The 13905-nt window shown below is 39.9% G+C and overlaps 1 protein-coding gene and 1 long non-coding RNA gene across 3 annotated transcripts in view; both read right to left on the reverse strand.

Moving 5' to 3' along the window:
- Positions 1-13905, reverse strand: part of LOC133644450 (uncharacterized) — a 153803-nt gene that overhangs the window by 80389 nt on the left and 59509 nt on the right. The window lies entirely within an intron of this gene.
- Positions 1-13905, reverse strand: part of LOC133644064 (transforming growth factor beta receptor type 3-like) — a 99534-nt gene that overhangs the window by 78091 nt on the left and 7538 nt on the right. Inside the window, exon 2 of the mRNA XM_062038387.1 lies at positions 7077-7215. Coding sequence (XP_061894371.1) covers positions 7077-7137 — 61 coding nt within the window. The 5' untranslated portion in view covers positions 7138-7215. The remainder of the gene's footprint in view (positions 1-7076; positions 7216-13905) is intronic.

A 13905-nucleotide genomic window follows, 5' to 3' on the forward strand; every position in this document is an offset into this window, starting at 1 on the left:
ATAAAAGTGTTCCAACACCACTAAATAAAAGTGTTCTAACACCATTAAATAAAAGTGTTCTAACACCATTAAATAAAAGTGTTCTAACACCACTAAATAAAAGTGTTCTAACACCATTAAATAAAAGTGTTCTAACACCACTAAATAAAAGTGTTCTAACACCACTAAATAAAAGTGTTCTAACACCACTAAATAAAAGTGTTCTAACACCACTAAATAAAAGTGTTCTAACACAATAAAAGTGTTCTAACACCACTAAATAAAAGTGTTCTAACACCACTAAATAAAAGTGTTCTAACACCACTAAATAAAAGTGTTCTAACACCACTAAATAAAAGTGTTCTAACACAATAAAAGTGTTCTAACACCACTAAATAAAAGTGTTCTAACACCACTAAATAAAAGTGTTCTAACACCACTAAATAAAAGTGTTCTAACACCACTAAATAAAAGTGTTCTAACACCACTAAATAAAAGTGTTCTAACACCATTAAATAAAAGTGTTCTAACACCACTAAATAAAATTGTTCTAACACAATAAAAGTGTTCTAACACCACTAAATAAAAGTGTTCTAACACCACTAAATAAAAGTGTTCTAACACAATAAAAGTGTTCTAACACCACTAAATAAAATTGTTCTAACACAATAAAAGTGTTCTAACACCACTAAATAAAATTGTTCTAACACAATAAAAGTGTTCTAACACCACTAAATAAAAATGTTGTAAAACTACTACAAACCCTGTTTCCATATGAGTTGGGAAATGGTGTTAGATGTAAATATAAACAGAATACAATGATTTGCAAATCCTTTTCAAGCCATATTCAGTTGAATATGCTACAAAGACAACATATTTCATGTTCAAACTCATAAAAAAAAAAAAAATTCAAATAATAATTAACTTTATAATTTGATGGCAGCAACACATGACAAAGAAGTTGTGAAAGGTGGCAATAAATACTGATAAAGTTGAGGAATGCTCATCAAACACTTATTTGGAACATCCCACAGGTGAGCAGGCTAATTGGGAACAGGTGGGTGCCATGATTGGCTATAAAAGTAGATTCCATGAAATGCTCAGTCATTCACAAACAAGGATGGGGCGAGGGTCACCACTTTGTCAACAAATGCCTGAGCAAATTGTTGAACAGTTTAAGAACAACCTTTCTCAAGCAGCTATTGCAAGGAATTGAGGGATTTCACCATCTACGCTCCGTAATATCATCAAAGGGTTGAGAGAATGTGGAGAAATCACTGCAGGTAAGCAGCTAAGCCCGTGACCTTCCATCCCTCAGGCTGTACTGCATCAACAAGCCACATCAGTGTGTAAAGGATATCACCACATGGAACACTTCAGAAAGCCACTGTCAGTAACTACAGTTGGTCGCTACATCTGTAAGTGCAAGTTAAAACTCTCCTATGCAAGGCCAAAACCCTTTATCAACAACACCCAGAAACGCCGTCGGCTTCGCTGGGCCTGAGCTCATCTAAGATGGACTGATACAAAGTGGAAAAGTGTTCTGTGGTCTGACGAGTCCACATTTCAAATTGTTTTTGGAAACTGTGGACGTCGTGTCCTCCGGACCAAAGAGGAAAAGAACCATTCGGATTGTTCTAGGCGCAAAGTGTAAAAGGCAGCATGTGTGATGGTATGGGGGTGTATTAGTGGCCAAGACATGGGTAACTTACACATCTGTGAAGGCACCATTAATGCTGAAAGGTACATACAGCTTTTGGAGCAACATATGTTGCCATCCAAGCAACGTTACCATGGACGCCCCTGCTTATTTCAGCAAGACAATGCCAAGCCACGTGTTCCATCAACGTGGCTTCATAGTAAAAGAGTGCGGGTACTAGACTGGCCTGCCTGTAGTCCAGACATTGAAAATGTGTGGCACCTGCAATGTGAGAAGGGAGACCCCCGGACTGTTGAACAACTTAAGCTGTACATCAAGCAAGAATGGGAAAGAATTCCACTTCAAAAATGTGTCTCCTCACTTCCCAAACCAAAACTGAGTGTTGTTCAAAGGAAAGGCCATGTAACACAGTGGTGAACATGCCCTTTCCCAACTACTTTGGCACGTGTTGCAGCCATGACATTCTAACTTAATTATTATTTGCCAAAAAACATAAAGTTTATGAGTTTGAACATGAAATATGTTGTCTTTGTAGCATATTCAACTGAATATGGCTTGAAAATAATTTGCAAATCATTGTATTCTGTTTATATTTACATCTAACACCATTTACCAACTCATATGGAAACGGGTTTGTAAATAAAAGAGCAATGTCAGTGCTAACGTATCTGGTATCAAACTGTGTGGTATTGTAAATTGCAGACCATAATGTGCACCTCACACACCTGTATAAAAGACACTGTAACTTGCATGTGGATTTTATTCTTTGTTGTTTAATAATTTTATTTTATTTATTTTATCTGTACATGATTCTATTTTTTGTTGTTTTATCATTATATTTTTAATTATCGTATCTGAATATTGGAAAGTGTCCTTGAGCTTTTTAAAAAGGTGCTTATAAATTAAATGTACTGTTATTATTATAATTTGTATTACTTTTTTCCTACGCTTTGAACACTGCGGCGGATAAAACGGTGCAGCTAATTAATGGGTTTAGTTAAGTCTTGTGTTTAGTAGTTTTCATGGAACCCAGGCAAAAGGTGTGTTATTGTTTGTGCTACGGCGCCATCTTTTGGACGAGTTCACTCACTGTAAATGTCGCGGGTTGTAAATGTACTTCCTGTCTGAACGCCTTGAGCCGGAAGTAAAACTGTTCATAGCTTTTCTACTGGTACGGATTCTTCATTTATCACTCCAAGCAACGTTTGTAAGTTTTACAATATAACTAAAACTATTCTTACTTACTGAAGTGTCCCATGTTGGGGTTAAATCACCAAAATGATTCCCGGGCGCGGCGCCGCTGCTGCCCACTGCTCCCCAAGGGGATGGGTCAAATGCAGAGGACAAATTTCACCACACCTAGTGTGTGTGTGACAATCATTGGTACTTTAACTTTAACTTAACTTAACATGTGTGATGTCTGTAGGAGTGTTTTCATGCATATTTGTAACTGCTATTGCAATGTAATCAAGCTAGCATCATTAGCATTAGCTAATATGCTAAGAAATTTACGAGTGTCTGTGTTAGTATTATTAACTTGCATTATTTTTGTATTGTTTCACTTTCGCAAATTCCTCAGTAAATTCACCAAAATGTCAGCGTGGAGTTATTGAGTCTGTTTAGCTGATTGGAGAGCTAGCTTGCGCAGCTAGTGGGTCCATGACCATGTCTTCTGTTTTGTTTGATTGGTCGTTTTACTGCCTTGTTACAGACACTGTTTGGAAACAATTAAGGTATGTAAACAAACATTAAATCATTTCACAATGTACTGTATATATCTGTGACTTATAGTCCGAGGCGACTAAAATAGGGACAATATTGTTTTCTTCTAAAATTTAGTGGGTGTGGCTTATACAACGGTGCACTCTATAGTCCGGAGAGTACGGTGATATTGAACTGGTCCTGAAGGTAACTTTGTAAACCTGACATTTCTGAGGTGGAGGGTATGCTTTTTTTGTTGGGTTTCAAAAATAAATTTTTTCCGATCCCTTAAACATAAATTAGTGCGAGCTTAGAACGGGGAACCTGACGGAGCCTGGTGATTGGCACAGGTAGCGATAGGGGCGGAGCCTCCTCGCTGGAGGCCCAGGTGAACAAATGGAGTTGGAAATGTGAGCGTTGCTGACTGCAAAACCTCTTCTGCCTCCATTTATGTGTTGGCATTATGTCAAGAATTAATTTCAAATAGTCCAACCAACCAACCAGGTCAACACCTCCTGCAGACCCTCAAGAGAAGCCACGTTGACCCAGACTTTTCTGATCCACAACCACACGTTGCCAGCCTGCAAAAAAGCCGCCACAAAAACCAAGCGTGGCTCGGAGGCGGAGCCATTTTCAGAGCGACTCTAACGCACACAAGACGGACTGGGACTCGGACTTGAAGAGTCCTGCGAGACAAAGTGGTCTTCTCATTGTCCTGGGGAGCATTCTTCACAAAGGTCGAGGTGATGCTGGTCCAGTTCCCAGTTCTCAGCCAGCAGAAGGCTGCTCTTTGTACAGTAAAGGTCAGAACTGCAACATTCCTGCCGTAGAGACGCCGCACTTACTCGCCTCAGCTGGCGGCTGGAGGTGACATCATCCTCACATTCACTGGAGAGACGCACTGAGCGCGCTCTGTGCGTCTCCTGTTTCATCTTCCTCCAAGACACAAACCTCCAACTTTGTGTCCAACCAACAATTCATGGAGTTGCAACCAACAAAAAGAAACTCCAAAAGCAGCGAAGTTGTCAGGTTGTGTAAATGCTAAATAAAAAGACAAATCCTTTTCAACTTATATTCAACTGAATAGACTGCAAAGACAAGATATTTCATGTTCACACTGACAAACTTTCTTATTTTTGGACAAATATTAGCTCATTTGGAATTTAATGGCTGCAACATGTTTCAAAAAAGCTGGCACAAGTGGCAAAAAAGACTGAGGAATGCTCATCAAAGACTTATTAGGAACATCCCACAGGTGAACAGGCTAATTGGGAACAGGTGGGTGCCATGATTGGGTGTAAAAGCAGCTTCCATTCACAAACAAGGACGGGGCGAGGGTCACCACTTTGTCAACAAATGCCTGAGCAAATTGTTGAACAACAACATTTCTCAACAAGGAATTTAGGGATTTCACCATCTACACTCCGTAATATCATCAAAAGCTTCAGAGAATGTGGAGGAATCACTGCAGGTAAGCCATGATATTACACACCTTGGATCCCTCAGGCATCAAAAAGCCACATCAGTGTGTAAAGGATATCACCACATGAGCCCAGGAACACTTCAGAAAACCACTGTCAGTAACTACAGTTGGTCGCTACATCTGTAAGTGCAAGTTAAAACTTGACTATGCAAAGCCAAAGCCATTTGTCAACAACACCCGAGCTTATCTAAGATGGACTGATACAAAGTGGAAAAGTGTTCTGTGATCTGACGTGTCCACATTTCAAGTTGTATTTGGAAACTGTGGACGTGGTGTCCTCCGGACCAAAGAGGAAAAGAACCATCCGGATTGTTCTAGGGTGAAAGTGTAAAAGGCAGCATGTGTGATGGTATGGGGGTGTATTAGTGATTAGTGTGTGATGGTATGGGGGTGTATTAGTGATTAGTGTGTGATGGTATGGGGGTGTATTAGTGTGTGATGGTATGGGGGTGTATTAGTGATTAGTGTGTGATGGTATGGGGGTGTATTAGTGATTAGTGTGTGATGGTATGGGGGTGTATTAGTGCCCAAGACATGGGTAACTTACACACCTGTGAAGGCACCATTAATGCTGAAAGGTACATGCAGCTTTTGGAGCAATCCAAGGAACATTATCATGGACGCCCCTGCTTATTACAGCAAGACGATGCCAAGCCAGGTGTTACAACAGTGTGGCTTCATAGCAAAAGAGTGCGGGTACTAGACTGGCCTGCCTGTAGTCCAGACATTGAAAATGTGTGGCAGCTAAAATATGAGAAGGGAGACTGTTGAACAACTTAAGCTGTACATCAAGCAAGAATGGGAAAGAATTCCACTTCAAAAATGTGTCTCTTCACTTCCCGAACCTTTACTGAGTGTTGTTAAAAGGAAAGGCCATGTAACACACTGGTAAAAATGCCTCTTTTGCAATGTGTTGCTTCCATTCAATTCTAACTTCATGATTATTTGCAAAAAATAAGAAAGTTTCTCAGTGTGAACATGAAATATCTTGTCTTTGCAGTCTATTCAATTGAATATAAGTTGAAAAGGATTTGTTGTATTCTCTTTTTATTTACCATTTACACAACTTCACTGCTGGTGTAGTTTGTATTTGCAAACAGTAAAAAGTTGCAGATCACAAATCTTTTTTTCCTTTGGTTACGACTCAACTTCAATCTTGTGTCCCACCAAAATGTTAGTTTTTTTATTGGTCAGTAATGGTCACCCCTTGTCTCTGGTATCCACCAAGCCATTTTCTACCGCTTGTCCCTCTTGGGTTTTCCCCTCCAAACGTGTAGAAAGAGGAAGTAGTCGTGGCTTCCACCCAGACTGGCCAATAGGACGACTCTAACGTATTGTTCAGAAGAGGCCCCGCCCACAAAAAAGATACGATTGGTAACCAAAATACGATTTGTAAACAAATAAATGATTTGTGAACAAATAATAGTTTGCAGCCAACATTATGATTTTTAACCAAAAGTAGTTTGTAAACGATTTCAAAAGAAAAAAATGTTGCATCTAATGTTTATTTTAACACAATAAAATGATTCTCAACAAAAAAATATTTGCAACCAAACAAAACCAATTTGAAATATAATATAATATATTTGTAATAAAAAAAAAACATTCTCGAATCCAAAAACAATTTGTAAACAAACAAACAAAAAATTTCCACCGAAGAAAAATATTTAGAAACACTAATATTATTTGCAGCAAAAAAATTTTTTTCGCAGGAAAGAAAGGATTCATAACCAAAAAAATGTGTAACTACAAAACTGATTTTCTACTTAAAAATGATTTTGAAACAAAAAACGTTTTGTAGCCAAAAATATTTACTTGCAACCCAGAAAACTAATTGAAACAAAAAAAAACGATTTCCAAACAAACAATAATTTTAAAACAAAAATGTTCCATAATTTCTTAACAACAAAACGATGCAACAAAAAAAGGATAAAAAATTGTCACAAAAAATCTATTTGTAACCAAAAATACTATTTGCAAACAAAAATAATTTCAATACAAAAAATTATTTGTAACAAAAAAAAAGATTTTTAACCAATTACAAATTCTAATCAAATAATACATTTGTGACCAAAACCTTTTTTAGTTTGAAAGTATTGTTTTATTTTGAAAATAAAGGTTGCAGAAAAAGAGGCCAACTGAGCTGTAAGTCTCCTCCCCCCCACACGCCCACTGATGACACACTTGTCAGCACTTTACAAGCCCCTCCCACTCCCAGCCTGACACGCCCAGGCGTGAAGGTGAGCTTCTTACCTGCGGACGCCAGGCGGCAGGCGGCGAGCAGCAAGAAGGCGAAGGTGCATCTCCTGGCCATTGTTCCAAGATGTAGGAGGACAATATTTGGGCAGTCCTCCTTTCCTTTCCTTCTCCTCGCCAACAGGAAGTCCCAGCTCTGCCTGCCAAGTCAACAAAGGAGGAGAAAGTGTTTAGGGGCCCCCTGCTGGCATGGAGGGAAGCGCTAGATTGGTGAGAGGGATTAGTGCTGCAGGGTTCATTGGGAGTCACACACACTTCACACACTCACTCAGGCGCAGCTTTGGAACACACCGAGAGTTGTTGGCACACGCCCACTGGGGGCAGAGGTGTTTAGCTAGATTAGCCTACTATCAAAATGACTTTAAAAGTCTTATATAAGTGTTATAATGAAGACAACACATGATGGAAGTGTCTATATTAGCTATATTAGCCTACTATCAAAATGACTTTAAAAGTCTTGTATAAGTGTTATAATGAAGACAACACATGATGGAAGTGTCTATATTAGCTATATTAGCCTACTATCAAAATGACTATGTGGGCTAACACAAATCTTTGTTGACAGAAATGTGGAAATGTAATATTTATTCTACACATTTTTACAACATTGTAAAACATTTGGTAACATTTGCTGTGGTCTGGAACACCATGGCGCACAAACAACTATGATAATTGCAGCCAGTATTACATACAGATAATGTGTCATGAGACAAGCAAATATAAATTAACATAAGTAAAGGAAATTAAATGAGCTCAAATATAGCTACAAATGAGGCATAGTGATGCAATGTGTACATACAGCTAGCCTAAATAGCATGTTAGCATGCAGTCATGCACTGAGCAAACATGATTGGCCTGATTAGCACTCCACACAAGTCAATAACATCAACAAAGTTCACATTTGTGCATTCACGCACAGTATAAAAGGTTTGGTGGACAAAATGAGAAAGAAAGAGTGGCATAAAACATGTCTTTCTGGGGCAGCGTCGGAGAAAGTTGTACATGTAAAAAAACTGTTGCGTCACAACTATGGTGAGTTCCAGGACTGTCCAAATTAGTAGGACAAAAGTGTGCTGGTCAAATACTGTCATCAGTGAAGCATAAACACAAACATATTCAACTATTAGGAAGTTTTGTCCTCCTACACAAACCTTATTTACACTATAAAATATGTTTCCATTTTTGAGGGCGGCGCTACTGATCCGATAAAGGAGTCCCTCTGTATTAATATTATTATTATTATGGCTTAGGGAGGAACAGTTTTAGTTTCTTGCACGGTCAAAAAAAAAACTATAAATCCTGGCTGGACTTAATGGACTGTTGCTTCTCCACCCCTGCACAAAGTTTCAAAATAAAAGCTCTTGGCTGGTGCTTGGCAGAGGTAATAAAAAAAGGATTGAAACACGAAACTAGTGTTGTAATGATACCAATATTTTGGTACCGGTACTAAAATTATTTTGGTACTTTTCTAAATAAAGGGGACGGCAAAAAAATTTCATTATTGTCTCTATTGTAACAAAAAATGTTAGTGTACATGAAACATATGTTTATTATTGTCATTTAGTCCTTCAATAAAATAGACAACTTGTCTTTTAGTAGTAAGTAAACAAACAAAGACTCCTAATTAGTCTGCAGTAACATATTGTGTCATTTATACACCTATTATTTTGTACACATTATGAAGGACAAACTGTAAAAAATGTATTATTAATCTACTTGTTCATTTACTGTTAATATCTGCTTATTTTCTGTTTGAACATGTTCTATCTACACTTCTGTTCAAATGTAATAATCACTTATTCTTCTCTTCTTTGATACTTGACATTAGTTTTGGAGGATACCACACATTTAGGTATGGATGTGATACCAAGTAGTTACAGGATCATACATATTCAAAGTCCTCATGTGTCCAGGGATGTATTTACTGACTTCATAAACATGATATGAATTTTGAAAAAAACTAAAGAATATGTTGTGATGCCAAAAAATATCGACCTAATCATATTAGTATCGACTAGATACACGCCTGTACTTGATATCATTACAGTGGATGTCAGGTGTAGATCCACCCATGGCGCTTGTTTACATTGTGACACTGGTGAGCTACGGTGTGTAGTGAAGCATGTTTAGCTATTCCTCGTCCTCCAGTGATAACGGGACTTGTAAGAAACTTACTTTGTCGCCATGAAGGCCAGGATTAGTGATTTAGAAGTATCTAAAACACTGTGGAGGGACGTTAGCCACTAGCTAGCTAGCCATGTCTTTAAGCAGCTCTTCCTGAGGGTGTTTCAGTGTTATAACTTCACCTTTATCTTGACTTTTTACACCATTCTCCCTTTTCTGTCTACACACTGTGTCTGCTTGTAAGTACTCTGTGTGTGTGCGCTGCCCAACATGCTCCTCTGCTGGTAAAAGCAGCATTGTCACAGCGTGACTTCAACTTGGGCGCGGGACCGGTACGTTTCAGAGACGGTATCGTACCAAAAATGATTGATTAGTATCGCGGTACTATACTAACACCGGTATAGCGTACAACCCCACACGAAACAAACACGCGGCAAGAACAAACGCCAGAAAAATGTGCAGGGGGAAGACGTGACGCCCGGGGGTTAAGATGTGGCGCCCGGGGTCAGGGCGGCGGTGTGGGCGGGTGAAGTGGTGCGAGGAGCATCCAGGCGGCTGCAGGACAAAAGAGTCTTTCAGCGTGTGCCAGCTGCCAAGTCTGGGAAGTCACTTTGGAGGATCATGACAAATATTACACTTCGCTGGATTGATGTCGACCCTTGAACCCTTGGCCGCGGCCCAGCAGCCAGGTAGCGTGCCAGAGGTAAAAAGGTCACGGCGAGGTCCTGACACTGGTTCACCGCCTTTCATGTCCCCCTCAAGACCCCAGACCACATCCAGATGTTGCCTTCATACTTGGCGTCCACACACACACACGCACACGCACACGCGCACACACACACGCGCACACACACACACACACACACACACACACACACACACACACACACACACACACACACACACACACACACACACACACACACACACACACACACACACACACACACACACACGCACACACACACACACACACACACACACACACACACACACACGGGGGAGGGAGGCGGCGAGCGCTCATCCGTCACGCCGCCAAGCCGCCCTCATGACACCCCGGAGACGGCGTCCTTGTTTTGGCTCCTCTACACGGGGGGCCAGCTAAGCCTGGCCCAAAGTTTTGGGTTTGGGGGGGTGAGGAGGTCCGAGTCCAGAAGACTCCCCCGCTGCTTTTGTTGCAGCAACACTCTGATGGGTCATGTGACTTCTCCTCAAACACTTCACTGAAATATCCTCTGAATTGTGATTCTTATTCCTCCCCATTCATCATTTATAAAGATCTGTTATTTTTTTAAATATATATATTTTTAAATCCATCCATCCATTTTCTACTGCTTGTCCCTTTTTTGTTTTGGCGGGGCCGGGGGGGTGGGGGGTGCTGGAGCCTATCTCAGCTGCACTCGTGTGGAAGGCGGGGTACACCCTGGACAAGTCGATTCTTGAAAATAAATACAAATATATTTACATACCTTAATTGTTTCCAAACGGTGTCTGTAACAAGGCAGTAAAACGGCGAGTCAAACAAAACAGAAGTCATGGTCATGGCCCCGCTAGCTGTGCAAGCTAGCTCTCCACTCAGCTAAACAGACTCAATAACTCCACGCTGACGTTTTGCTGAATTCACTGAGGAATTTGTGAAAGTGAAACAATACAAAAATACTTACACATACACTCGCAAACCTGTTAGCATATTAGCTAATGCTGGCAAGAATTGTTTTAGTTATATTGTAACACTTACAAAATGGAGTGACGAATGAAGAATGCTTTCGAGTAGAGAACGCTACGGGCAGTTGTACTCCCGGTTCAAAGGACGAAACAGGAAATGCATTTTTAACCAGCAATTCCCGCAGTGAGCGAACTCGTCCAAAAGATGGCGCCGTGGCACAAACAGCAGCGCGACTTTTCAGTGCCTCCGCTGGTGAAAACTATTGAGCACAAAACATTACGAAAAATCTATAAATTAGCCGCACCCTTTTATGAGCCGCAGGGTTCAAAGCGTAGGAAAAAGTAGTGGTTTATAGTCTGGAATTTACGGTACTTTTTTATTTTTTTATTTAGGAAAACGATTAATTGATTTAGAATGAATAACAAATAAAATAGTTTTTTTCTAAGAATTAATTTGTAAAAAGACCAGAAGGAGATTTTCAGTCCAATTATTACAGCAAATACCAGAAATACTTTACTTGAATGGTTAGTGAAGTACACTGTGTATGCATACTTGCTGCTTCTTCTTCTCTCCTTTTTAGGTTTGGAGAGGTTTGGTAGCCCCGCCCCTTCTGCGTAAAATCCCAGATGGCGACTTTTAGGGGCGCTGCACACTCGCCATTTTCATTCCGCTCTGCAATCTTGGCGTGCGTTCCAATTGGCGCACTCGCCGGCGTTTTGAGTGCACTCACACTGGAAAGTGCAGTGCACTTCACAAACGAGGAGTGCGTCGTGCCCTACAAGGTGGAAGGGGCGGGGCTAACTCCAGTGGTTGTGATTGACCATCAATAAGGAGAGAAGATCAAACATTGCAATGGTTATTTACAGTAAGTGCACACAGTATACTGTACTTATTCAGCCTCAGTGTCCACACATACATATTAAGTGCACTACACAATACAAGTCTTATGAGATTTTACACCCAAAAGTCAGCTATTTATTATTGTTAGGCCACAAAGGTTTGGCAGCACACCAAAGGTCGGAAGTGTTCCAGTATCAAAACGTTGGGCTGGACCGAGCATCGTGAAAAAATATCCCGGATTACCCAGAATTCCCGGTTTGCCCACTGGAAATGAACAGGCCAATTTCCCAACATGCACATTTCTCTACCTGTTAGAAGTGTTCCAACATCCACACACTCCACTCACCCTGGACAATCTAACCACTATTTTCAAAGTTCAAAAACATTTTCCAGGAATTCCCGGTTTTCCAAAGCCCTATTTTCACCTCTTCCTGGAAAGTTTTCACAATCCACATTTTTCAACCGTTTCCGACAGCTCCACCTCCGAAACATTCCTCTTAGTTGGGACAACAAACGCTGCAATTTGTTTTCCTCTTGTACAAATTCACAGTTTTCCCTGAAATTCCAGGAATTCTGGAATACTTTCTCAATTCAAACTGTTACCACGTCAACATTTTTCAACTGATTCCAAAAATTCCAAGACCAACCCGTTTATATAATCTAGGACAATTGTGCCAGTATCAATATTTTCATAAATTCCCAGATTTCCTGAAATTTCCAGGAATTTCCCATTCAAATGAATGGACATATTCATAGTTCTACAATGCCCTAAATTCTCACAATGTTGCACCATTTTTAAACCCAATTCCAAACTTTTAACCATCCTTTCCCAAAATGTTCGTTTTTTTCTGGAATTTCCAGGAATTTTCTCCCTATTGACAATGAATGGGAAATATACAATGGACTCCATATCCCACAATTCTCATCCGACTCAAACCGTTCCAACATCCACACACTCCACTCACCCTGGACCATCAAACCACTATTTTCAAAGTTCAAATTTTTTTTCCAGGAATTCCCGTTTTTCACCTCCTCCTGGAAAGTTTTCACAGTCTACATTTTTCTACCGTTTCTGACCACTCCGCCTTCGAAACATTCCTCTTAGTTGGGACAACAAACGCTGCTATTTTTTTTCTCTTCTACAAATTCAGTTTTCCCGAAATTCCAGGAATTCCAAAATACTCTCTCAATTCAAACTGTTACCATGCAACATTTTTCAACCGATTCCAAAAATTCCAAGACCAACCCGTTTATATCATCTAGGACAATTGTGCCGCTATCAATATTTTCATTAATTCCCAGGTTTCCTGAAATTACCAAATTTCCAGGAAATTCCCATTCAAATGAATGGACATATTCATAGTTCTACAATGCCCTAAATTCTCACAATGTTGCACCATTTTGATACCCAATTCCAACCTTTTGACCCGTCCTTTCCCAAAATGTCAGTTTTTTTCTGGAATTTCCAGGAATTTTCTCCCCATTGACAATGAATGGGAAATATACAATCGACTCCATATCCCACAATTCTCATCCGACTCAAACCGTTCCAACATCCACACACTCCACTCACCCTGGACCATCAAACCACTATTTTCAAAGTTCAAATTTTTTTTCCAGGAATTCCCGGTTTTCACCTCCTCCTGGAAAGTTTTCACAGTCTACATTTTTCTACCGTTTCTGACCGCTCCACCTCCGAAACATTCCTCTTAGTTGGGACAACAAACGCTGCTATTTTTTTTCTCTTCTACAAATTCACCGTTTTCCCGAAATTCCAGGAATTCTGGAATACTTTCTCAATTCAAACTGTTACCACGTCAACATTTTTCAACTGATTCCAAAAATTCCAAGACCAACCCGTCTATATCATCTAGGACAATTGTGCCAGTATCAATATTTTCATAAATTCCCAGATTTCCTGAAATTACCAAATTTCCAGGAAATTCCCATTCAAATGAATGGACATATTCATAGTTCTACAATGCCCTAAATTCTCACAATGTTGCACCATTTTTAAACCCAATTCCAACCTTTTAACCATCCTTTCCCAAAATTTTCGTTTTTTCTGGAATTTCCAGTAATTTTCTCCCTTTTGACAATGAATGGGAAATATACAATGGACTCCATATCCCACAATTCTCATCTCATTCAAACCGTTCCAACATCCACACACTCCACTCACCCTGGACAATCTAA

This window comes from Entelurus aequoreus, linkage group LG27, assembly GCF_033978785.1.
Source record: "Entelurus aequoreus isolate RoL-2023_Sb linkage group LG27, RoL_Eaeq_v1.1, whole genome shotgun sequence".
Lineage (NCBI taxonomy): Eukaryota > Metazoa > Chordata > Actinopteri > Syngnathiformes > Syngnathidae > Entelurus > Entelurus aequoreus.